The sequence below is a fragment of the Melopsittacus undulatus genome, chromosome 3, assembly GCF_012275295.1.
Source record: "Melopsittacus undulatus isolate bMelUnd1 chromosome 3, bMelUnd1.mat.Z, whole genome shotgun sequence".
In the NCBI taxonomy this organism is placed as follows: Eukaryota; Metazoa; Chordata; class Aves; order Psittaciformes; family Psittaculidae; genus Melopsittacus; species Melopsittacus undulatus.
Window position 1 is genome coordinate 24,534,514 of NC_047529.1, and position 27,591 is coordinate 24,562,104.

The following is a 27,591-nucleotide window of genomic DNA, read 5'->3' on the forward strand; positions in this document are numbered from 1 at the left end:
TCTGGTTTCTGTCATCCAGAAAACAAACCTGTCATAATTCTGGCACAATATTTTCAGTGAATCATTCACTAAAGCAGCCATCACAGTCAGATTAAAGAAACCACCAGAAAACCCTCTAATACCTACTCCAGGCCCCCAGTTGAAAAGAAAATCATAAACCACAGGAACTCACACTGAAGTTGCATGATCCCTCCAACAAGAGTGCATTCCTGTTTGCTGGGAGGGACCAAAGAGAAGTCATCCACATGATGTTGGTATTTTTATTAAAGAAAATTCAAACTCTTGATTCCAGCTTTCAGTATTCAAAATCAGGAGGAAAGAAAAGAATCATACATAACAAAGAACCTTGTTTTTTCCAAAACAATGGTCTGATCTCTCCACTACTGACCACTGCATAAGGAAAATCTCTCCATTTACAGTCCCCAGGTGCCTGCTACTCTTACTCTCCTTAGAAACTTTGTTCTTCTAGCTACCCTCTCACACCATCTGGGTGATTAAGAGCCTCCAATAGAGAGAGACCATCTTCAAAACTGAAAATAAGTTCAAAATACTTTGGATTTTTCTCATTTCCATAAGAAATTTCTCATTTGGAAAATAAACTACAAATAAGCTTTCTCCATCTGCCAACAGATGAAATAAGGAACTATCATTTTGGCTAATTATAGATTGTATTATCTATAGGCTACTTATACCTTCCTTAAGCACATCTGGAATTTAGCTTTCCAACTTTTTAAGCCTTGGCCTTTAGGAATAAACAATTAACACTTTCATTAAGGCATGGATATACTAAATTTCTGTTGGTAAGAGTGGCCTTCCTTCTGGTTGGTCCATAGAAAAAGTTATGCAGACCTAAACACAGGCAAGAAGGCATTTTCTAATAAGCTGTTGAAGACAAGTTTTTTTATGTATGAACAGAGGTGGCTTCCATGATAAAGACGCAGGAAGAACACCTTCAAAACCGTAATTGTAAACAACTTCTGCGTCTTAAAACAAACATTTACATATTATTTGAAGAATCTGCAATACAATAATTAGATTTCTGCAACTTACCCTTCATTCTAGGGTAAGTCGGTATGAGCTTCAGATGGTATTTCGTATTTTATTAAAGAAAAAAATGCCCCAAACTATAAATGTGTGATTAAAACAGCCATAAAATTTCCTTACATATTAGACATGGCAGGTACAAAACCAGAATATTCTTACATTGCTTATTCCATTCTTTGGAAGATGCACACACTCAAAGAACAGTTTATTATAGGGCATGGCAGATATAAATTTAGCTACCCTGAAAGGGTACATCTGCAAGGTACATCTGCTGTGCATCTCTATCTGGTCCTTCAGAGATAATCAATACAATCAGCATCCCAGGATTTTGAAACCCATTTTAAAACTAGCAAAATTAAGTTAGTGGAGCAGAATGGAAAATTTCACTTGGAAAGAGCTGTTATCACTGTCTTATTAAGAATATCCAACAGCAGCGCCAGCACTATTTTAGTAAGTCTGTTTTTATAAGCAGAAGGACTAATAGCTGTACACAGAATCAGTGGAAAACCCCTTATTTCATATATAAACCTCCCTGTTCTCTTGTATACTATATGCCAATGCTTAAGTATCAAGTTCAGAATGTAATCAAGTCCAGAATAACTCATACTTGACTATAATCAGCTATCTGAATTTTTGCTAACATTTTGGTTTCAAACTTAAGGTCCAGTTATGTGGTATTTCACAGCACTTCCATTCATCAAACCAGTGCCCACTTAAAATTGACAGATCATACTGCAGCTTTGAGAAAGAACTTTGTAAGAACTGAAGATTAAGAGTTCATTGTTACCATGATGTATTTTATGGAGAACCTAATTGATTTGGATTCTTCTTTTTAGTCTTTCAGACAGGGGAAGGGGACTGTCTGCCCATGCATAAGACAGAAGAGCACCTTTGGCTTGCTGTGTGGGGCCAGAACCCAAACTCTCAAACTGCTGCTCTGGACTTTGGAAACAATTAACATCCCTTAAAGAGGACGGTTTTGGAGTTTCTTGCAATGAGAAACTATTACCATCTTTTTTTGAAGAGGTTGGCTTCTCCTTCCCTTCAATTATAAGCACGGAGTCACTGTTTGTTCTTTTGCCAGAAACAATGTTACTCCTTTTCTTTGTAAAACATTTTTTAAACTGACCATGGTTCGGTTGCCCTTTTTGCTGCTCATAAATCTGATTTTTATTGATGTTCCCATCATCACTGTCTTCACTAGAAGAACACCTGTTCTGACACACACTCTTCTTAAAAGAAGTTTTCCAAGTAGCTTGCATATAAGCTTTTTCAATGTGACAGCCAGTTACAACATCTTCTGGCTTTTGAGAGACTTGATGCATTTCGTACCCAGGATGAAGTGTCTCTGTTGTTTGCCAGCTGAGGGCTAGAGATGTTGAACTGCTTATATTACGGCCTTTCTGCATCATTCCAGCCAGGCTGTCATCTCTTTTGTACTTATCTTGATAAATGTGCACACTGGAATCCTCTGTGCTTTTTTCTGATAGCATGTTTTTACTTTCCTGCACCATTTTATTTAATTGACATGAAAAGGGGATGTAATCTTCATCAAGATTCAATGTTTCTTCTGTTTGTTTAAAACATTTCAAAGGCTCCAGTTGCGTTATACCTGCAGACAACAAAGGCTTTGATGGCATGGAAGTGTTCTTAAGTATTTTCTCAGTTAAAGACTGCTTCTGAAGTTGCCCAATAGCATCATTCAAAACCAAATCATCTGCACTATCCAAAAGATGCTGATCAGACTGCATAGCATCAGAATATTCTGACCTATTTCTCACTGTTTCATGATCCAGTGGACGTGAATGTTTTATGCATGTAGTTAAGTTAGCTGCTGGATCTTGGGCATCACCCCCATGTGCTGGTGAACCACTGAAGAAGGTTCCTTCCCAATCAATACTGCTCAGCTGTAGACCAGATGTTATAGAGGAAGCTGCTGACATCCCTGAACCTTTAGTAAACTGTGCTGGCAATACAGATGAGTCAGGCACCGTACTCTGTAAGAGTGAGTAACATGATGCAGTCAGAGGAAGAAGAGCTGCTGATGCTGGCTTTTGAACAGTAGATATGCAGGAAGCTGCAGCTAACACTGTCTCTTTTGATTCAGTACTTCCCTGGTGTAGCTGGTCTTTTTCTTTGTCCAGCATTGATTCCTGCACGGGAAGAATTCCACATCTGGCTTTCAAATTCATTTGAGACAGAAGATTGGTAACTTCATCATAAACATTTGATAATTCCTTTTCTTTTGGTCTGCCTTTTCTGTCTGAAAAAAATAAAATGGAAAAAGGGCATATCAAAATGGTGTATTAACCACAGTTCAGATTTCCTAGTATTACAAGTATAAAATGGTAAGATAAAAGCAGTCCCTGGAAGATATGACCTGATCTTGACAAAATATGATGTTGTTCAATGGTGAGACAAATGTTTGTTACTTTTGCTTCATGTACTCAAGACCCAAAAGCTCATAAGAAATATGCTTTTGGACTTACTTTTCTGTTTCTTTTTCCTAACTTCTGATTTTTCCGCTTGATAAAGGGCAACAATATCAGGATAAGCAGCCTGAAACAAAGACTCCTCTTCTACTGTGACTACAAACAACTCTGCAGGCTCATCTTCTTCATCAACATAATGTTCTAAAAAAATAATGAACGCACATTAGACATGTATATACATACCTATCAAAGTAGGCAGTAAGAAAAACAAAGAACAAAAGATTTGCGTACAAAGAAGGTATGTGAAAAGGTCAATAGCATAATGTTTGAGATTTAGCTGCAAGTAAAGCTTTTTTCTTTTTGCTAGTTTCCTGGGCACATTAAAGGGAGAAGTTTGTCAGCACAGAAAAATACCTAGCTAGGAAACAGATACAGCTTCAGCTATTTATAGTGAACTAAGATTCTGTATTTTAATAGAGTCCAGATCTTATTAAAATGTACCAGAAGAAGTACCTGAAGATAAAGTCCCATGTTTTCTAGATAATTTTTTTAAGCACTGATTTTACTTTCAGAGTATGTGAAATTTGATGCATATTTTCTATTGTTTTCATAGAACAGTTTCCAATCCAACCTACATTTCTTTGCCTCATAATGTCATCAAATTCTTCTACTCTTTAAAGCATGCTCCTTTTCTATTAAGTTTTTTTTCCATAATGTACATAGAAACAGACCAACCTGGTTTTTGCCACTCAATTTCAAAGCAAGGAATTCCTTTTTTAACACGTGTCTTGACTATCCTGCAAGAACAAAAAAGCGGCCATTAAAATATTTTGTTTAAACAGGAAATGAAAAATATCTAAATATATTTTAATGCTCTAATTTGTAATGATTCAGGGGAAAAAATATTCTTGTAAGAGTAAAATAAATACACCTTTAAAAAATATGCTACTTCTTCTTATAAGTTACACAGGGTCTAGAATTGAGTGCTGAAACATTTATCTTTTTTTAAATGATGCAGCTCACCAGAGCATAACAAGAAACCAAAAAGCTATTCTGAGACAGACAACCATAACACAGACTTGTACAAACATCAGCTTACTATCTTCAACTAACCTACCTGAAAGATAGTTCCTGCTTGGCTAATCTCATCTGCTTTCATGACAAGGTGACCCACTCTGTGGATGACGGAGAGGCTGTGGATGTTGTCTACCTAGACTTTAGTAAAACCTTTGATGCTTCTTCCCTCAACATTCTCCCTGAGAAACTGTCTGCTCATGGCTTGGATGGGGGTACTCTTCACTGCACCTTAAATTTTGGGTCTCTTGGGAGTGTTGCCTGATATGAGCCAGCAGAGTGGCCAGGTGGCCAAGAACATCCTGGCTTGTATCAGAAATTGCTTGGCTAGCTGGACTAGGATTGTCCCCCTGTACTTGGCATTAGTGAGGCCACACCTTGAATATTGTGTTCAGTTTTGGGCCCCTCACTGTAAGACTATTGAGGTGCTGGAGCATGTCCAGAGAAGGGCAACAAAGCTGGTGAAGGGTCTGGAGCAGATGATTTATGAGAAGTGGCTGATGGAACTGGGTTGTTTAGTCTGGAAAAAGAAGGCTCAGGGGAGACCTCAATGCTCCCTACAACTACCTGAAAAGAGATTGTAGCGAGGTGGGTGTTGGTCTCTTCTCCCAAGTAACAGGTGATGTGAGAAAATGGCCTCAACTTGTGCCTGGGGAGGTTTAGATTGGATATTAGGAAAAATTTATTCAAGCAAAGGGTTGTCAAGCATTGGAGAGGCTGCCCAGGGAAGTGGTGGAGTCACTATCCCTGGAGGTATTTAAAAGATGTGTAGATGTGGCAGCTGGGGACATACATGGCTTAGTGGTGGACTTGGCAGTGCTGTGTTAATGATTGGACTTGATGATCTTAAAGGTCTTTTCCAACATAGGATCATAGAATAGTTAGGTTTGGAAAGGACCTTAAGATCATCTAGTCACTTAAATGATTCTAAACCCCCAGAGAAGCTGTTGCCACAGACAGTAATTTTCTGAATGACCAGACAAGGTCATTTGTATCTTTTGCATCAGAGTATGAAGGAAGATACATGAGCTGAGCAGGGACAGTCTTTATGAGATTTTCTAAAGTCATTATCTACACTAAAAGCATTATCTACGCTCCAGTTTAATAGTATTCCGCATGTAAAGAGGCTCCTGCTGAATCATTACTGCATTTTTAAACACTTCTTAACAAAAGAAATCTTCTAGAGCATGCGTTATCTGTCTTCTAAACTCTTGAAACAGTAGAAAGTGTTATAAACAGAGTATGCCAATTAATTTGCACATCAAGGTAAATGGTGGCAATTCATCTACCCAATCTGTTTAAAAAGTAGCCTCCAACCAGTCTCTCCACTTGTTTTAAAGGTAGCACTGAACAGAACAGCTTCTCTGCAAATAACAATTCAACAAACTATGACACGTCAACACAGAAGAGATACTATCACATTGCTATAGACTGTACTTCTGTCCCACAAAAATTAAAGTCTATAAAATTTTGAAAAGCATCAAAGAATATGGAAAATCTATTAACCTTCTTATAATACATGAATTTGGAGGGAAAGGGGGAATTTGGGTTTAATTTTGAAAAGGAAATCACCAGATACTAAAGTAAGTCACAATTTCCTTCACACAGTGCAGTTGAGATTTGCCAACAGGCACTGTAGATTATGGAAATTCACATAAGTTTAAGAAGATTAGATCATAAAAAAGAAAAAAAATATATATATACATTAGAGGTCTGGCAGAATATGCAGATACTAATTATGGCCCAGAAAATCCCTGATTAACAGAATTCTGGATGATGGGAAAATATTCTGGGGAAAGTAATCACATGATTATCTTCCCTTTTTTCCCTGCATAATGATTTTTAGAAACAGCATACTTGGCCATTTTTATATTCCTTAATGCAACAGTAATGAATTAAAATGTTGTTTTGAGAAGAGGTAGCAGAATAGAAACCTAAGCCAATGATTTCATCAGACACACAGTACAATGACAGTTGGTAGGCTCAGTAAGAAATAAGAGACCATGACTGAATCTGCAGATGATCATTTCTAAGCCTAGGCTCTTATTCTGAATCACAGAAATCAATTAAACTCTGCTAAGAACTTGAGAAGAGGATCAATCCTATATTGCTAAATCTCATGTGCAGATCCAAAGAAAGAGAACAGAAAGTAAGCATAGGAAAAAGCAGGCGTTGTCAGTTAGAATGAAAGGAAACTGCTGTATATATTACTCTGTGCAGCAGTAGTGTAAGAATTGGCATTCTGATCTAAATTTTTATCTCTATTCAACATGATCATACAGCTTGAAACAGAGATGGAAGAAAAGCATTGTATTTCTGCAAAGGAGGTAAAACCCCATTATTTTTCATCCACCAGCAGAAGAAAACATATTAAGTTCCAGAAATCAAGCTACCTTACCGGATTGCCTGCATTTGTTTTGAATCAATGTATCCATATTTTCTCTGGATCATATCATAATATGTCAGTAGTACTAACAGTTTCTTACAAGCATAATGTTTGCTCCATTCCATCTTCTCAGAAGCAAATATCTGTCAGAATAAAAAAAAAAAATCCCACCCAAAACTGTAAAAGTTTTTTATGTTATTAGGTATCATGTTTAGATAGCTATGTAGTAGCTAGTAATACTGGAAAGTGAAAACCAAAACAATAGCAAGTGACCTTTTTTTCTGAGTACTCTTTCTAGTGGGAGCTGACTCTGTCCATGGCAGGAGGGTTGGAACTAGATGATCTTAAGGTCCTTTCCAGCCCAAACCATTTTACATTTCTATAATTCTGCTTTTTTACATACTGTTAGTATCAACGGATTAGACTTTCAAGATGAGGTATATTAGGAAGTTGTAGCAAGATTATTTAATTCTTATTTCCACTAAAATTACCAGTGAAGTTCAAAATCACAGATGCCTGCCCTACTAATAAAAATATTAATACTTAATAAAAAATTACAGAGCTGAATGTCCAGTATTTTGTTATATACCTGAAATGACAATAAATTTGGCCTTCGACATTCCTTTATGTTGATTAATTTGTTCTTGTTTACAAGAAATTCTTGGATGACCTTGAGATAGAACAAAAAGAGCAGTTTAAGAGAAAGCAAAAAAATGAAATTTCAAGTAACTGATGAAAAATATTTAATCTTTAAATAGGCTTGTTTGTTACCTGAGAGAATGGAAAGCCCTCACAACTGTTAGCTTTTCTGCAGGTAAAACAGATGTGTTAGGAACCAAATATAAATTAAAAAAAATGCAAGGAAAAGCAGTTCAATTCTCAAGACATTCCTACTTTCTGATACTGTCCTCCACTGCACTTGCTTGTTTCACTCGCTCTAACTGATGCCATTCACAAGAGCAGCAGTACTTGGAGTCATTGGGTTTGCAGTATCTAGTGCTTTCACAGAATTTGCATCCACTGTGCCCATGTTCCTTGTAAGATCCTATAGAAGCAGATGCACAAGTGTGAGGCAAAAAAAGGTTTCCAAAATCTCCAAATATACAAATGTTTAGAAGAGGTATGAATCTGATATGAATACTAGCTATAAGCTGATCTAAGTGCATTAGTTGTATTTATATATCTACAATGAAAACTAACAAATACAATCAAGCTCTCATTTTTTTTGGAAAACATTTTCCCCAACAGGTTCAGACTTTATGCTGAAAACTTTATTACCCCAGACTACAGAAGTGGTCTGTGACAAACTGGCAAATAGAAGTAACTTATTTGAAACAGGGCTTTCTTTCTCCAAGTGATGGGTTTGAATGAGTTCACCGATCAAAGATGCTAACAAAATGAGGTTCCTTAATACTAATTTCATTTTAAGAAGACACTGCAGCAAAATCCAGCAATGCTAATGGATTCAGTTCTCTCGATGCAAGACCAACTTGGGCAGCTAAGGAAATAGCTGCTTGTCAGTATAGTATAATTTCTTCACTGACAGTATTAAAAGCGTAAATATCTGGGAACATGTAACAGCATTGTGGTAACATTTCATCTGCTATCAACTACCTTCACACTTGAAGAAAGGTGGTGCCCAGCCTCAAATTATTTATATAAAGATACATATAAATAATACTGAAAACAGGAACACAGCCTACAAGCTGAATGACAAGCAGTTTTTAATGCTATCCATAAAAATACCCCCAGACCAAAACAAACCAATCCCCTTCCTCTCCCCAAAACAAAGAGTAAATAATCAGGCTAGAAATTAAATTCAGCACTCTTCAAACTGACCTGGATGATGGCACTCAGAACAGTGAATTACACTTTTAGCAACTAAAGGTGGATTATTATCATAATGAAAATGTTCTTTCCATTGCTCAAATCTAAAAGGATGATATTAAAAGGATTTAGAAATATTGGATCTATCAAAGAAGCAGTTTTCTAATTAAAGGGATTATCTTTTTTATTATTTTACAATGAAAATGGAATTTCTACAATGACTTTTTTTTACAGTACATTCTATGATTGATTGTTGGATTTCTAGTATAGACACATACATTATGATAACAAACAGGGAAAACCTTTGGTATCTCATGTCCTGATCCACAACCCAAATAAAACCAGCGAAAGTCTCTCATCAGTCCCTATGACTTCCTTTCCAATATATCAGCTTATATATGCTAGCTCAAGAGCTAGGAACCAGCTAATGTTTCAATTAAGAAGCTTGTCTAGTAAAACACACTTCATTTAGCAAATGTAAAGTAAAGAACATGGTAATCTCTTACCCCCCCAAACTAAAGTATTACAAACTACCCTGGAGCTGAAGTACATATTTGCAAGTTTGAATAAAATCAAAGTACATCACCATACAACCTAAATTTTAATTTTACCTTTGTAATAAGTTTTGACCTTGCAAAGTCCCAATTAACTTTAAAGCTTGTTCCTTTCCAACCCCTGGAATGCCCTATAGAAACAGAAATATGAAATATTATTTAATGAAAACCAGAAAAGTATTGAGATTTTCATAAAAACTGCCTCCACAACATTAAGTAGAAAACTTAAAAAATTGCCCTGGATGTTGAGAATAAATTGAGAAAAATAAATTTTAACGAAGTTCTAACATCAGAGAAAGTGACATACTACAGTGTACTACTAGTGTAACACAGATAAGGTTATTTAGAGCCCTGTCCAACCAGCCTTGGAGGTTCCTTTTCTGGAACCTAGCTTATAGACTGAAATCCAGAACTTTGTCATAACCCCTTCCTATCATTTAACTAAGTACTGTACAGCCAATTGCTCACTCATCCCTTCCTCCCCTTCGTAGGGTGGGGAGGAAAAAAAGGTAAAAACTCATGTGTAGAGATAAGAACAGTTTAATAACAGAAATAAAATGAAATACAGCAATAATAACAACAGTGATGATAATAAAATGGGGGGGGGGGGGGGGGGAAGGATGTAAGAGAGGCTGTGGGTGTAAGCAAATAAAAAGAAAATTGAAGCGATACACAATACAGTTGTTCACCACCCATGGACCAATACCCAGTCCAACCAGAGCAGTGATCAGTCCCTTCCAGGTAACTCTCCTCAGTTTGAATACTGGGCATGACTTGCTGGGGTATGGAATACCCCTTTGGCTAGTTTGGGTCAGGTGTTCTATTTCTGCTCTATCCCAGCTTCTTGTGCTCCTTCCTCATTGGCAGAGCATGAAAGACTGAAAAGTCCTTGGTCAGTGTAAGCGCTACTAATCAACAACTAAAACAGTGTATTATATACATTATTCTCATACTAAAGCCAAAACACTGTACCAGCTACTAGGAAGAAAATAAACTATCTCAACCAAAACCAGGACACCCCTAGACATATTGAAGAGTGAAAATCAGTTGATTCAAAACAACCAGAGAAGGAACAGAAAAATGATCCAAAGGCTGGAGCACTTTTCTTATGAAGCCAGTGTGAGAATTGGGGTTGTTCAGCCTGGAGGTACAGGGAGACCTTATTGGGGTGTCCTGGGTTTAGCAGTAGCTAAAGTACCCCAACTGAAAAAGAGATACTGGCAGCCTATGAAGGGGTTTGAGCTGCTTCGGAAGTGATTGGCACTGAAGCACAGCCCCAGTTGCCTGTGCTGGGCTGGATGTTTAAAAAGCAGGGTCTCCTCTATAGATCATGCAACTGATGCTACATTGAGTAAATTGGCTGCACTAATTACACAACGAGCTCGAACAGGAAATCCCAGTCATCCAGACATTCTAGAAGTCATTATGGACTGGCCAGAGGGCAAAGATTTTGGAATGTCACCAGAGGACGAGGTGATGCATGCTGAAGAGGCCCCACCATGTAATACACTGTCAGAAAGTGAAAAGCAGTATGCTTTGTTTACTGATGGGTCCTGTCATATTGTGGGAAAGCATTGGAGATGGAAGGCAGCCGTATGGAGTCATCAGCGACAAGTTGCAGAAACTGCTGAAGGAGAGGGTGAATCGAGTCAGTTTGCCGAGGTGAAAGCCATCCAGCTGGCCCTGGACATTGCTGAGCGAGAAAGGTGGCCAGTACTTTATCTCTGTACTGACTCATGGATGGTGGCAAATGCCCTGTGGGGGTGGTTGCAGCAATGGAAGCAGAGCTACTGGCAGTGCAGAGGTAAACCCATCTGGGCTGCTGCACTGTCGCAAGATATCACTGCCTGCGTGCAGAACCTGACGGTGAAGGTACGCCATGTAGATGCCCATGTACCCAAGAATTGGGCCACTGAGGAACACCAGAACAATCAACAAGTGGATAAAGCAGCTAAGATTGAAGTGGCTCAGATGGACTTACATTGTCAACATAAAGGTGAATTATTTTTGGCCCAGTGGGCCCATGACACTTCAGGCCATCAGGGCAGAGATGCAACACACAGATGGGCTCGTGATTGAGGGGTGGACTTAATGGACACTATTGCCTGGGTTATTCATGGGTGTGAGACATGTGCTGCAATTAAACAAGCCAAACGGTTAAAGCCTCTTTGGTATGGAGTACAATGGCTGAAGTATAAATATGGGGAGGCCTGGCAGATTGACTATATCACACTCCCACCAACCCGCCAATGCAAGCGCCATGTGCTTACCATGGTGGAAGCAACCACGGGATGGCTGGAAACACATGCTGTGCCCCATGCCACTGCCCGGAACACTATCCTGAGCCTTGAGAAACAGATTTTGTGGTGACATGGCACCCCAGAGAGAACTGAGTCAGACAATGGGACTAATTTCCAGAACAACATTATAGACACTTGGGCCAAAGAGCATGGCATTGAGTGGGTATATCACATCCCCTACCATGCACCAGCCTCTGGGAAAATCGAATGGTACAATGGGCTGTTAAAAACCACACTGTGAGCAATAGGTGGGGGAACTTTCAAGCACTGGGATACACACCAAAGGCCACCTGGTTGGTCAACACTAGAGGACCTGCCAACAGGGCTGGCCCAGCCCAGTCAGAACTTTTACATACTGCAGAGGGGGACAAAGTTCCTGTGATGCACATGAAGAATTTGCTGGGAAGAGTCTGAGTTATTCCTGTTTCAGGTAAAGGCAAACCCACTTGTGGGATTGCTTTTGCTCAGGGACCTGGATATACTTGGTGGGTAATCTGGGAAGATGGGGAAGTCCGATGTATACCTCAAGGGGATTTGATTTTAGGGGAAAACAGCCAATGAACTTAACTGTATGCTGTTGCCTGCTGTGTAATACTTTCATAGCCCATCAACTAGATGTCTTCAGGTCACCAGCGACTGGCCCTGACTTCCCTCTAACCATCATCCCAACAGAGAAAGAACTTTGATAGAACTATACGAGTTCTGTAGTAAAGGAACGATCAGCATCAGCAGGCAACGATCAAGAACTGCACGCAACCTCTTCTACTCTGAAAGACTGTTACAAGGGATGGAACCTAACATCATGGATAGAATGGACTCAGCAGCATTATAGGGATTGGTCCATGCACTAAGAAATGATCTCTTTCTTTCTGCCTGTGTGTGTATGCAGAGGTATATATATATGTAAGAGCGATGACATATTGAAAAGATGGGATCTGAGCATGATATGAATGGTGTGGAATAAGGGGTGGATACTGTCCTGGGTTTAGCAGTAACAGCCAATTTTTCTCCTTCTTAGTAGGTGGTGCAGCACTGTGTTTTGACTTTCAGCCTGGGAGCAGAGCTGATGACACTGATGTTTTTTAGTTGTTGCTAAGTAATGTTCATTCTGACCAAGGACTTTGTGAGTCTCATGCTCTGCCACAGGTGGGGAGGCCAGGAGGAAGCAGACAGGACACCTGACCCAACCTAACCAAAGAGGTATTCCATACCACAGCACATCATGCCCAGGGAGGTAACTGGGAGTTACCCAGAAGGGCTGGCTCTCTTCGGGGTCAGGCTCATTTTGGCAGGTGGTATTGTATTCTCGTCCCTTGTTATTTCTCTTATCATTATTATTATTGGTTGTAGCAGTAGTGATTTGTGTTATACCTTAGTTAATGGAGTGTTCTTATCTCAACCCGTGGGATTTACATTTTTTTGATTCTCCTCCCAATCCCTCTGGGAGTGGGGTGGGGGAAGGAAAGAAAGGGGGGGTGAGAGAGACTGTGTGGTTGGGTTTAAATCATGACATGAGGCCTTTCAATACTTAAAGAGGACTTAGGAGAAAGATGGGAACTGACTCTTCAGTAGGGGTAGGGCCTGTTGCGCTAGGGGAAATGGTTTTAATCTGGGAAGACGAAATATTCAGATTAGATATAAGGAAGAAGTTTTTTTTTTATATGAGGTTGGTGAAACATTCAACAGGTTGCCCAGGGAGGTGGTAGATGCCCCATCCCCAGAAACAGCTCAGATCAAGTTGGATGAGGCTCTGAGTAACTTGATTCAGTTGAAAATGTCCTGCTCATTGCAGGTGTGTTGGGCTAGCTTCAAAGCTCCTTTCTAACCCAAAATAATTCATGATTTAAAATGCACATACTGCTTTTCCAGTTACTCTTTCAATCTTATTTTGCCAAGAATCAGTATAGTTGACCAAAAAATATTGTATTGAGTGTGCTTTCTACAGCATTATTACAAATTAGTCTGATCTTATTTTTCTTCAGCTGTAATGGCAAACTGAATTATGCAACCATGTGAAATAAACGTACATTCAAAACCTATTAGGAGTTCTCATTGGACTGCAGCCAGACACTTGGATAGAGAGTCAGCTTCTGCAACGAAAGCATCAGCTTGATATATATTTAACAAAGTACAATTATAGAGTAGTATTCTCATTTTTCTGTTCTGCCAATCCCCATCCCAATGCATTCCTGTAATTCAGCTTTTGTTAGAAGTTTCTATCTTCATCCACTTTGCTTATGCATCATCATCCACTTTAATAGGCTGCAGTAACTCAAAATACCTATCTGTCATTACATAATTGTTTCACCTTAGGAATACGCAAGAACCTGGCATGCCAGGAGTTGCTACTTCCATTACAATAACCACTTCTTAGTCACTAGGTTTTTAAACTTCCTATTATTATCATAATTCTTATAAAATAAATGTATAATAATAGTAAACAACTATTTAATGTTTTCTATAACAGTAATAAGTCTTACAAGAAAAAAATAAAATAGAGATTCAGCATTATCAGCTAGTTTAAAATGACAGTTTTATCAAACATATATATATGAACACAATATATTTAAAGCATAACTAGATATACACTGTAAGCCTGAATGGGAGCAACCATTGCCCAAAGTCACTGTACAATGAACTGTATAGAAATCGAGTTTCATCCGACTTCCTTTCCACTTGTAACAGCCATTACAACAGCTTCTATTCAAAGACCCCAAAAAATTCCAGAGCTCACAGAAAAAAAACAGTGAAGTAGTAACGAGTGAGATACTTCTCACTTCATTCATTAGGCAAACTTTGAAGTAGGTGACTTCTTCAATAAATAATGTATTTACAAATAATAGAACTAAAAGGGGATACATCAAAACTGCATACAGAACTGGCAACACTAATAACTACAGGTTAAAACAATCGCTACTAAGTTTTCCAAACACCATAGACAAAACTCATTTTCCACAGCTACCCTACCAGGGATGTACTTACAGAGTTACAAAGCATCCTCACAAACAAATGAATTTTCACAACTTTGCTCAGTGTAATCAACAGCTAAACTTTTGTCTTCAGTTATAGACCAAGTCTGGAATTACACATAACTGCTTTAGAAAGATTCATGTAGATGAAGCATTTTGATTATCTTTAAGCCCTCGCAAATAAAATTTACAGCACCTTACCAAGCATCTTCTTCAACTAGAACTCAGTAATTATGCACTGCATACAGTTTTGTCAGCATGAACCCATCACCGTTGACACAGTTTATTGATTTTCAAGGCAGTGTAAGTACCTAATAAAAAATAATTATATTGTTTACCTTTGGAAGATAATCACAACCGAGAAGAATAGCTAGCCCAATCAAAGACTCTCTGTCACAACCAAGCTTCTCCTTAATAGAGGACATTGTGTAACAGTCAAGATGTGGATCCTGCAAGAGAAATTCATTGCACATGTTATTTCTGTAACATAAGGAAGCAATTGCCCTGAGTCACATTCAGTTATGATTGCTTACCCACCCCTATTCACCCACATCTGCAGGAAATGGGTCTATCATCTAAGATGGGTCTGAGAGAAAAAAAACCAGCATCAATTTAAATTCCTAAAGCTATTCATGGACAACACATGAACAACAACAGTTATGGAATTTCATGTTTTAAGTATAGGCATCAACTGTTAAAAAAACCTAAAATAAGCCAAGGGGTGTTTTTATTGTTTGCGACCTGTAGAAAAAGTGTGGCAAAACTAACATTACTATTGGCTGTGCAAATCATCTCAGGAACTGCAGTTTTTAAAATCTATGTAAACATTTCAATGTGCTACTTGAGAAAAAAAAGAAAAAAATAATTAAAATGTTACCTAGAATATTAGACATGAGCTATAGAACTCCTGAAACTTTGAAGGGTAGAGAGACTCAAACATAACAACATGAAATCAAGATTAACATGAATCAAAACACAGAATATTGCCTCCATGCCCTGCTCACCCAGCAAAATAAAAACACCACACATGCCAACAGCCCAAAATAATCCAGTGCTCTGGAAGAGATGCCCCTGCCAGACAAACACAAATTATTTTTTTTGTATTGACTTAGGTAAATAACAAAGTACATTAAAAGACTGAGGCCACCTTCATTTTTGGTGCTAAATGATACAGCATATCAGGTCAAGACAGAACCCAAACACAGTGCCACCAAAGCAAGTCATCATCCATCAACTTTAGCTACTTGATTTTTTTAAAAGTTAACTGTTCACAGCATTTTTTTCTATTGATTTTTCTCCTGTTACTGAAGTGTTTTCTTAACAAGTCCTTCAACTGAACATTATTTAAAATTCCAATCTCTATATCATTTTTCCTCCACTTTCTTGTTAAATTCACTAGACAGAACATATGCATTCCTTTCTATGATACAGAGAAAAAATATAAATTACAAAAATTTGGGGTTGCTTTTTGCCAGGTCTGGAAAAATACATTCCGAACAAATGAACACTCAGTGTCATAAATTATGATATAAATGTACAATCAAACCTTATTCATGTTCAATTAGAGACTAATTTTATTAATTGTAAATATATTCATAATAAAATAAACCTTTAAGACACAGCATGTGAACACTTATTAGACCTAGGAGGTTGACCACTCCCATATGCCCTAATGGTAAATTTATAGGAAGCAATTACTTCACTAAAATTCTCCACTGTAGAGGAGAAAAAGGGGGAGGGGGATGGGGCTGGTGAGGGGGTGGGAATCAAAGGTTGCTACGTCCCTTTATATTATGCATCACTAGACACTACAAACACAGACAATAACTTAAGTATTCTTCAATTCAGTAGTTTTACTCTCACATTCAACACACAAATTGACAATAAATCGAACAAAACGTCTGTGTCTTAAACATACTGCTTTAGAAAAACTCACCTATGAAATAATAATATCTAAGTAATTATTTCAAATCCCTTCTTTGTCTTTACATTTTTGGGAAGCGCCTAAAGAGATGGTGAGAACAGGATGAGGTACACTACCTTAGCATTCATCGCAAAGTTCCTATAAACTGTTTGAGCTCCATATAAGAAAACATCTCCATCATTGGTAATGCAGCCATCAACAAGTCCTTCTGCATTGAGGTAGGCACACATTGCCTCTGCTTCCCCAGCAGCTTGAACCCAAGGGACACCTAAACACTCCAGCAGTTCAAGACACTAAAAAGAAATCCAAAAGAGTGACTGAATGCAGAATTAAATCCACTTATTAGCATGCATTTTCTCAGAGTGTATACAAAACTTGTTACTGTTGCACTGTCTATAGAACACTACATCAATACAAATGGTACTTCAGGAGAAATACAGTCTACTCTAACAGTGGAAAGAAATCCAAGAGTAAAGTTACAGGACTTGAAACACGGCATGATTAATGGTTACTCATTTACACTTTAAATAGGTATTTAGGATGTTTTCAAAAGAAAAGTAACAAAGGAATATTTACCTATGAGAAGCAAAGCTGTTTATTCAACTAGTAACACTGGGCTAGCACAGAGATCTTTCAACAGACACCAGACTCCCCAGGAATATCAAGCATGAAAGTACAGTACCATGTCTAGCAAAACTGGACCACGGTATAAGACATACTGATAGATACTTATATACTCTACTTAAAAATTTCAGTAAAAAATTCAATCTATTGAAGCCATGAGCATTTAGAAATTCTATTTTATAAAATTTCATATAGACAAAAGTTATTAAATATCTGCAAGAAAGCATGAAGAATAAAGCTTCTGAATAGGAGATCTTTGCAAACAGAGTTCTCTCAATCAGCTATACAACTGACCATACAAATCTTCCTTTTAGCCAAATCCAATAGGTTTCCAACAAGTGTATCCTCTTATCTATTCAGCTAGTTTTCCAAATCATAGATCTACGTTACAAAACAGTTTTGTGGACATTCCTGTTTTCACATACACACCAATCTAGGAAAAAAAGTATCAATTATAACACTGTAAAAGAAACAAGAAGTTGAATTTCTTTAATAAACACTCAACTATGACTATGGCTTACTACAGCATAACATGCACACAAACATGAAACGAGGAAATTATTTTGATGTTGTCACTTTTCTACTAGAGCAGTTAACAGATGCTGTAAAGCCCAATTTCAACGGTATGTGTTCCCTCAAAACCCAAAATATTGTTGAAATGTGTTGCGTAGAAAACTGCTAATTGTTTCAAGTTCTTGTATTCAGTTTGGTTAAGATTTCTCCCTATCATATTACAAATACTGAAACACAGCCTCACTTACTCACTTCTTTCAGAATGGCTTTAAATACAGATCTCCCTGTTCTTCCAGCTCGAACCTTCTTTGAAGATCCATAGCGCATCTTATTCCTCTTACTCAATGTCTCTGCTTTCAATATGGGGGCCTCTCCTTCCATGACAAACACTAGTTTAATTCCCATTGATGTTAAGAAAGAGATCCGAAAAAAGAGGTTTCTGTAATAAAGCAAAGTACTCCATGAGCTGCAGAATTAGTAAAGTCTGATCTCTTCAGATGTTTCCCTTAAATCCCTCAGCCTACCTCAGGAATAATCTTAGCTTTCTATCTTTTAGTTTCCTCACCCTCAAGCTGACGTTCTTTTACTATGAAGTTGTAACAGCTTTACAAAATTCCCAAGGAAATACCATACAAGAACAAGAATGTAAGCAAGTATAAAAGGCTTAATAAAAAACAAATCAATACCCAAAGTCTGCTTCTGAACACGTATCCACACTGATTCTTTTGTATCAAATTTCCATCCCAAATCTATCAGTACCAGCACATCAGATTCTGAAGTGATTGAATACTGTGCTATTAGACAGACTTATAGATATCACTACCATGCTAATCTATTTCATATGCGAACCAGCATCATTGGACAGAATTTTGCAAGAGAACAATAATTATTATTTGGTCTATAGCACTAAAATTGAGAGCAGTTAATATCAGAAAGCACATATATGGAGACAGCATTCTCACAGGAAAATGCATATTTGGTACATGAACTCTGAATAACTCCAAAAGATACAGCAAGGCCATGAAAGGCACGAGGAAGCTCAAGCAAGCAAGATAAGAAGAATCTGGAATTCACCGAGTGGTGAGAACTGTGGACTGTTGGCAAGCTTTCGAGGTCAAGTTCTCACACCTGTGCTTAACCAGTTATATGTTAGTCATTAAGGGTCTTCAAGACATGTATCCAATCATGATATGCCAAATCACTGTAGGTGTGTGTAAGCAATAGTATATGAGGAGTTAATGTTTTGCAATAAATGGCTTTTGGTCTGAACATATTGATCTCTGACTGAGTCCATTCCGCAGCAAATGGCACCCGAACAGGGACTCTCTATATTTTCACATTGAAACTGAAGAAATTGAAACACGGGGAAATCGGCTGGGTTCGATCAGGCAGTACCAGGATCGGGAGGTAGATGCCTCAGAAATAGATGCCTCGGAATGGAGCCTTGTGAGTCCGGAAGACACTGTGCAGTGCAAATAATGTAACAGCCGCCGCAGGTGGAAGAGTTAAAAAAACCCCAAACAACAAAACAACAAAAAAACAACAACCAAAAAACAGAGAGCTCTTCCAACATATCCTCTCTGTGAGAGGGACAGATAATGATGAAGCTATGCTAAAAAGATTGTTGCTCTGGAGTAAGGAGAAGAAGTTAATTGTGGGGGTCGAAGAAGCTTTTAATCTTGAGACTTGGGAAAAAATTACTAAGGAAGAAGCCTCCTTTTTATGGATGTTTTCAGTCCTTCTTAAGGTGAAGGGAACAATCTTTAAAGAGACAGACTTAAGTGTTGAAATGATTGAAGACGTGTTACCCAGACATTGATGAGTCTACTGTATTTGAGATCTCTATGGAATGGGGCAGGAGTTAAACTGTGGGATGCAGCCACAAAAGGCAATGACACTGTGAAAAATTTGTTAGTCATTTGGAGAACTGTTTTAGAGATGTTAAAGTCAAAAAATGAGACTGTGGAGCCTAGTGTCCCCCCCACCTCACCGTCCCCCCAAACCTTTGCGGGTTGCTGCAGCGAAGACTGAGGATGGGGATGAAGATGATCCTTTTGACTCAGGTCCTATTGACCCTGGAAGGAGCCTGTGCATGTTTATCAGTCTGCTGTTGCTGATCCTGAGATTCTTATGCCTGATAATTCTGATACTGACCTGGATAGTCCTTTTGACCTGGAGCCTATTCATCCAGAAAAGAAGCCTGATTTATATCCCCCAGGTCCTCATGATAAATGGGCAGCTGTAAAGGGAGAAGTGAGATGGGTAGGGGATGCATGTATTGTGTGCTTTCCCTGTGGTGTATGTGCTGGATCAAGACCCGTGATGGGAAGGTCTCACATATGCTCTTATCAGGGGTATCGGGCAGACTGCAGCAGACCATAGACTTGGGACCCCATATACAACTCCTTTGATACAGTCTCTCTGTGATACTCATGTACTAGAAGTTGGTAAATGTAAGTATGTCCATATTTCTGTCGTCCCTTGGAGACCTTTATAGATATTGCTGGCCACTTCTTCCGGTGTAGGCTGGCCACCTGTGTCGGAATAAATGTGCATTTTGGTCAGTATAAAAGCCCAAGCCTCGTGTGATGTGAGGGAGGCAGAGCCTCTGCGGGGACACCCGCTAAGGTTGAGCCTGCCTCCTCGCACTGCGATGATGCTTCTCGGAGCTGGTTTCCTGATAGTCTTCACAAAATCCTTGTGCCACGTTCTGTATGTGGGACCGTGTAGTGGGAGCAATGATTGTCTGGATTTTGTGTTTCAAATATTGTAGCTGTGGGGAGTGTGCTTGTGGGATCCCATATGTGTGTGTGTGTGTGTGTGTGTGTGATGAGAGCAGATGGTGTTCTGTGTGTTTGTTGTTGTCGTTTGTTGTTGTCGCGTTCATGTAAAAGTTTTTAGCAGGTAGCAGTTTAACATTTCGAACAAGAAAGGTTTAACGCAAAAGTGTGGTTGCCGGCAGGTATTTGTAACTGCTGCTGAGCAGGCCGGCGTTTGTAGCTGCATAAAGCAGGGTGAGCGACTTTGGCGGGAAAAAAAAAAAAGTTATGTGATAAGAGTTTGGTAACAATGTTCAGAAGAAGCCGCCCTCTGATTTGGCTCCTGGTGTTCCCCCGGTGGAATGGCCAGGATGGACACCGGAGCCGAGGAGGGAAAAAAAGAAAAGTATTGGGGCAGTTTGTAGCCTGGGGTAAATCCAAGACTTGGAGGAGCAGCTCAGTTGAAACAAGAACTGCTAGCAGAAAAAGCGAGAGGGGTAGTGCAACCACAAGCTTTATCAGCCATCACCTAAGCAGCATCAAGATGGCAGAGAAAGAAAAACAAAAAAAGGGGGTAATGATGGAGCAAACTCCTTGACTGTTAACACTGTGCAGTTTACTTCCGCCACTGCTTCACATTCCTTTTGCATAAGAATGCTTCTGCTTTAAGGAATCACTTTAATCTGTCTGCTTCTCAAGAACTGACCTGGGAGAGGGGGTATATTTGTGTCCTCCTACCTACAGGTCCATGGAGGCTGCCTGCAAAGTTTGTCAAGCCTGACATGAGCTGAACAGATGAGTGGAGGAATCTGATGCCTCAGCTACAGGAGCTGACCGTGAATACTCCAAGCAGAATGAGAGAGAGGAAGAGAAAAATGAATGATTGCAAAGCATCAATGGGGGGCAACTGAAAAGTAACAATTTGAATATGTGTACTTGTAAATTATTAGAGGCTGTGATTTTGTGTATAAAATCACCTGTATTTACTAGCCAGTTGCTAATAAGAAACTGTACCTTGTATTGTACGGATTTGTCACTTGTAAAAGAGATGCTAGAGCATGCAAATTTGCAGCAGCTGCTAGAAAATGCTAAGGCAAAAGCTAGAAAGATTCTAATATGATGGTAGTGTTATAAGCAGGTAATGGAACAAATTAAGAGGGTGGGAGAACTCCACTGGTAAGAAATTTCTTTGGGTAGTCCCCTGCTGCCATTAGCATCTTCAACATGCTGCTGCACTCTGTAATAGTTACTCTGCTAATGTAAATCCGTGTGTGCTTTGCCATAGGAGTGACTTGTTACTGGACAAAGCAGTTGAAACTGCATTGACAAGGTGTGAGGACTGAGGTTGGCCAAATGCCTGCTACCACAGTCAAGGGCAAGACTGGGTTGGCCTCTGTGTTTGCCACCAAGAAGAACCTTTAGCTCTGCTGTTGGCTGCAACCCAGCAGGTTTGGAACGGTGGGGACACATGCTATGCCAGACCTTGATATGAGAGATGGCCTCCGCTGTTATCAGAGAGCCATCCAGGAGAAAAAGAGCAGGCCCAGCAGCCGGTGGTTGGCATGTGTAGGAGATATGATCTAGTCCAAATCCTCTGCTCAAGTAGGATCATCTAAAGTAGGTACTGCAAGTAGATAAAAAAAAAATTTAAAAAAAGGGGGGGAATGCAAGGATTTTCTCCATGGACAGTTAGCAAAAGCACAATTATAACAAATTCTTTAAATTTGCCTAGTTTTGATTCTCTTTCTGCAATACAGCGATTGTGACATCTGACAGACAATTCCTTGCCCAAATCACTGGTTCTATATAAAGACCTATCTGATAACGAGTGCAAAGGACCAGTGCCATTGCTGACATGGGGTCAAGGATACGGCTGTGTACAGCTATCAATAGGACCACACTGACTGCCAGCAAAACATATAAAGCCCAAGAACTCAACAACATAAAGAAATGGCAATGACAGAAATCTTTGTAATAGCTGTTCTATTATGTGTGACCATGGGTAATGGACAAGTATACCGGGCACATATGTTAAATCCCCATTATTCTATCCTGTTACATGGTGTGTAGGATTCACTGGTATGCCACATGTTGTAAAGGTTCAAGTGACTTCAAATCAGATTAGTCTTACTGAAATAATGCTGCCTGGAGTAGTGGGTGGTTATGTTACACAAGTAAAGCAGTAATAAAGCAGACACACCAAACTGTAAAAAATTTTTTGTAAAACTAAAAACGGGGAGATGTGGAGACAGTGTTTGCACAGGAGAATGGATATTTGGTACATGAGCTCTGAATAACTCTGAAAGATACAGCAAGGCCATGAGAGGCTCAAGGAAGCTTAAGCAAGCAAGATAAGAAGCTGGAATTCACTGAGTGGTGAGAACTGTGGACTGTTGGCAAGCTTTCGAGGTCAAGTTCTCACACCTGTGCTTAACCAATTATATGTTAGTCATTAAGGGTCTTCAAGACATGTATTCAATCATGATATGCCAAATCACTGTAGGTGTGTGTAAGCAATAGTATATGAGGAGTTAATGCTTTGCAATAAATGGCTTTTGGTCTGATCATATTGATCTCTGAGACCATTCTGCGGCACAGATACTTTTCCCCATAATTCCAGTATCAATCTTTCAAAAGAAGCACACCATTCATATCGCATTGATTGACATTAGCCTAGATTTAATTTTATACATTTGTTATTGGTAAAAATGAATAAGCTGATCTGTTGAGGCTAGTTCTGTTTTCATAAATGATATAAAAATCTATCACAATAAGTTTCTGTGAAACATTTAGTAAAACAGTTCAATTTCTAACTGCCTAAAAACATATATTTTATTTATTTTTATTTTTTGTAGAAATCCATTTGCGTTCCTTTGGAAAGACTGAATTAGAGATCTGGACTAATGCTTCTATTCCACTGCACACAGGACATCCTATCAGAGGGAAGTAATGACTTTGGTCATGCTTCAAGTTTTATAGTTAATTAGTCATTTGGTGTCATAAGTAGAACATTCTAAGAAATTATTCTCAGAAGATGCTGGTATTTCTTATCAGCCAAATTCAACACGAGCCACAGGAACATCTAACAGCAGTCAGTAACTTGAGATTATTGAGCTAATAACATGACATTTATGTAAATATGCATACATTTTTCTTTTTGTCAGCATCATTTGCAGAAAACAGTGCTTTGAAGTTACAGGTGCTTATACTTGCTCATCCCTTAAGATGCGATACATTTAAATTAAAAACATATATACCCTTCAAGTTTGGTCATAAGTTTGAAGAATGATTTAAACATATTTAATCCCACATGGTGTCTAAATAGAATTTTAATTTATAAGCCAGATCAGGATAGAGCATGCATGGCTGTCACTATGCTCTGAATTGACTAGCATCCAAGCTGTTGTAAACAGTTTAACTTCCCATACTACTTTCCATCACGCAGCTTCAGAGATAGATAGTAATTAAAACATTGATTTGTGTTCCTTGATAGTCTGTGTATCACACAGAGCTATCCACAATAAAACAAATATGATTCTGCTTAAATCCATGTCATCCTTATCTACAATTGAGGCCTCAAGATAAGGTAGGCTGGGCCCAAAAACTTATATTTGTACCCAAGCATTAAGCTGAATTCAGCCATAATGGCTACATCTTCACTTCAAACCCTTTACGTATACAGCACAAGTGACAAGCCAACACACTCACGTGGATTTTGGAGGTAGTCTTAAATTTGGAGTAACTGTCATACCTAAACAGCTACAGGACTTCTAGCTACAATAATTTATATGGATACCATACCTCAGATGTGGCTTGGTTACTACTCCAATCATGTTTTTAACAGCCTGTGCTTCACAAACCCACAGGCTTAAATCAACAGCAAGTGTTTTTCCTTTGAGAGTGGTCAAGTTGACAGGTTGTCTCACAGGTTCAAGGATTTGCCACAGATTAGTCACTCCCATTTTTGTAGCTTCTTTGTTGTCAGCATGAACCTTTTAGCTGTGAAGATCAAGCAAAATAAAATACTTTCAGTATACAGTATGATATATCATGAACATGATGCTCAGAAAATATTTAGTTATCACCAGTTTCACTTTTATGAGCCAAGAACACTTTCAATCAAGCCTTCCAAGTGTGTAGTGACTCCAGTTCACAGATGGTTTATTACTAAATACCTTCTTAGGGCTGTACATTTTCATTGCTAATATCTTGAACACAAATAAAAACAAACTCAGTGTATGTGTGCAAGTAATTCGTTTCCAAATCTCTTGTGTCCCTTGCACATGCACAATCCAAGCTTTGTGAAAAAAAAAAAAAAAAAGGAAAACCACACCTCTTGAAGGAATTAATTCCTGATCTGGAATGGCAGGACTCACATTTAAATGTTTCTGTTCAAACAGAAATAGCTTAAAGCTACTTGAGAAATACTTGCTATGAAAAAAAATTTGAACTCTCCTTAGTATTCCAAGATGATATAAAGAGGGTTAACAACCATGGATTCTGGCTTAGGAAATTCAAGTCGGACTTTAGGAAAAAAATGACCAGGGGTACGGCAGCACTGGTTGTCCAGAGGTTATAGAATCTCCATTCTTGGAGATTTTCAACATCTAGCCAGCATACTATCTTACCAGTTTAATCCACTACTGGTGTGGAAGTCCTACTCTGAGCAGGGAATCAGCACTGATGACCTCCAGAGGTCCTTTTCAACTAGCATTTTGCCATTTACAATGGTGTGACTGCAGAAACACAGCAGCATGTATATTACCATCTAATTTTGTTACGGTGTAACTGGCACTACCTATAATGAACACCAGCTGAAAACATACACCCATTAGGTGGTATATTTGTCTCTTATTTAACATGACTTCTATACCTCTGTTCTCTATGCTACCACACTACCAGATTTAGGTTTTTAGTTCTTTTCCATTATTCTTGTTTTCATACCTTGCCAGTTGTGTATAAGGCCTCTATCATATACTCTACTTTTCCCCCTCACAATACCCATCTATTCCTGCACTGTCTTATTGTACAAAGTTTGCCTCATGCTTATTTCTCTATTTTTCCCTCTTCTTCCTCAATATTAGAAGATAAAAATCAAATAAAATCTGGAATGTTTTGTATTTCTCTTTTTCTGATTTTGGAACTACCGTGTATTCAAGATAAAACCCTCCTCTGAATAAACCGTGACTGAATAGGCAGTTGCCCGTGCTCGGAGATCAGGTTAAGACATCCGAGGAGCTATGCCACCTTGTGGCCTCTACTGAGAGAGCCCACGTTAAATTCAGCAGCTTTCCACGTTTCACATCAGCCTGCCGAATAAGCAAGCCTGTCTTTATAGGGTGTGCTGCTTTATGCTCTAGAATTGTTTCAAAGCAAGGCAGCTGAAATTCAAAAAGGTTGTTTTTGAATAAAGTTCTCACGTTAAGATTTAATATCAACAGAAATCATGTTTCTCTAATCCATTTACCTACTACAGTCACTCAACCTGATTTTAGTCATATGCATACATGTATTGCTTTTGCTATTGCTACACCTAAAGCACATAACAGGAGTTAAACACAAATAAAACATGCAAATACATGGCACAACTTAACGTCCAGGATGGTCAATTTCTCTGATGCACAGGGGAGGCCAACAAAAGGCATCCAAACCTTCTCAAAAGACAAGTGTGTTATTTAGCTTCAGTGATTTTAACAAGAGAACACCTAGCAGAAAAAGGGACATGTCTTTTTTTAGTGTTTGCATTTGGTTCCTGCAAGTCTGCATCAACACAAATTCTTAAAAATCCTCTGCATTGCTTGGTTGCTAAATATTATTATGGACTGTCACACGCTACTTAATTAATAGAAAAGACATACACTAGAAACAATAGAAATAAAAATATAAAAATTTAAAAACTACACAAAATTACATTTTTTTCCCCATTATGAGATAATATTGTTATTTAAGGACAGAAGTTTTCCTTGCCCCTTTCAGTATATATCTAGGGCGGTTATGAAAGCCTGTGAGACCTCCTAGTCTTTGGTTTTTTGAGCATATTTTGTGAAATACTTAAAACTGGATCCTCTATACAAACAGCTCTACTACCTTGCTCTATTACCTTTAATAGGAGTAATCTGTCTACTCAGATTTTATTGAGCTTTGTTCATGACAAAGCTCTGATGTGTTTAGAGATGGTATCTTCCAAAGTAGGAAGACTGAACTTTGAAGTCATTGAAGACATTACACTATTATAAGATCACTGACAGAAAACATAAACTCAAAAACCTTCCCATTTCTCACTGGGCCAGTATGTTCTTTTATAAAACATAGCTCTTATGTTTTATAAATTGTGTTTAAGTCTGTATTTTACCCTACAAAGTTTTTCACACAGACAGAAAAGTCAGTCACTTACTCGGAGATAACTACAGAATACATTTAATGGCGAAATTTCACACAGATACGCTTCCACCCATTGCCAAGGTAATCTGCAAAGACTGCCAAACACATACTTTATGTCTGACGCAGAGGCCTTTAAAAAATAAATAAAAAAGGGGGAAAGAAAAAGAAAGCTCTCAACACGTTTGTAACAACTCTCCCACTCCCTCTGTGCTACGGCGATACCCCGGCGACTGGCTCAGCTTTGCTTCCAAACCCGAGCACCCGAAGCACAGCAGTGGCGTGCTTCAGCATTTACAGATTCCGCCTCAAACTCTTACATTTATGCGTGTCCTTCCCCTCGATGAAAACACGGGAAGTTGCCCGAAAGCGAGCTAACAGGACACACAGGCGTGTCGAGCACTAGCATTCAAAATTCCCGCCTTAATGCCAGGCAGCGATAAGAACGCACCGCACAGATGGAAACCGAGCTTTCCTTGACCCCCTGTGAGGCGAGAAGCCTTCCGGAGGGCTCTCCCTGCCAGCTGAGGGCTGCGGACCCACAACCCCGGCTCCAGGCTTCCAGCCCGCCCTCCCGCAGGGGACTCGCTGGCGGAGCGAAGGCACCTTCAGTGGAGGAAGTGGGAAAAGTAGAGGAGGGGGGAGGAGGGAGGGCATCGATAGAAACTGACATCCCAGTTAGAGCCCCAAGAGGCGCGGGGACACCGAGCTCACCTACCAAGGCCCCACAGCAAAAGCGAGGGAAACGAACAGCCCAACAGCCACCCCGTCCTCTCGAAAATGGCGGTAGCGCGGGAACACCCTCCC

General features: G+C 39.0%; 1 protein-coding gene across 1 annotated transcript; it reads right to left on the bottom strand.

Moving 5' to 3' along the window:
• Positions 1–246: 246 nt before the first annotated feature.
• GEN1 (GEN1 Holliday junction 5' flap endonuclease) lies at positions 247–27,577 on the bottom strand. Its single transcript, XM_005143316.3, has 14 exons — positions 27,503–27,577; positions 24,208–24,405; positions 17,900–18,086; positions 16,627–16,803; positions 14,925–15,035; positions 9,375–9,448; positions 8,776–8,867; positions 7,831–7,981; positions 7,708–7,744; positions 7,526–7,606; positions 6,949–7,079; positions 4,212–4,273; positions 3,534–3,677; positions 247–3,307 (listed from the first exon to the last, which is right to left on the bottom strand). Exons 2-14 carry the CDS (start codon positions 24,366–24,368, stop codon positions 1,854–1,856), a joined length of 2,862 nt encoding a protein of 953 aa, XP_005143373.2. The 5' UTR covers positions 24,369–24,405; positions 27,503–27,577; the 3' UTR covers positions 247–1,853.
• Positions 27,578–27,591: the final 14 nt, after the last annotated feature.

Coding starts and splice junctions, on each gene's coding strand:
- GEN1 (XM_005143316.3), bottom strand. CDS start 24,368: ATGGGAGTGACTAATCTGTGGCAAATCCTTGAACCTGTGAGACAACCT. Junction 7,745..7,830: donor GTGGAGGACAGTATCAGAAA/GTAGGAATGTCT, acceptor TTTTACCTGCAG/AAAAGCTAACAGTTGTGAGG. Junction 7,607..7,707: donor AGGGCTTTCCATTCTCTCAG/GTAACAAACAAG, acceptor TTCTATCTCAAG/GTCATCCAAGAATTTCTTGT.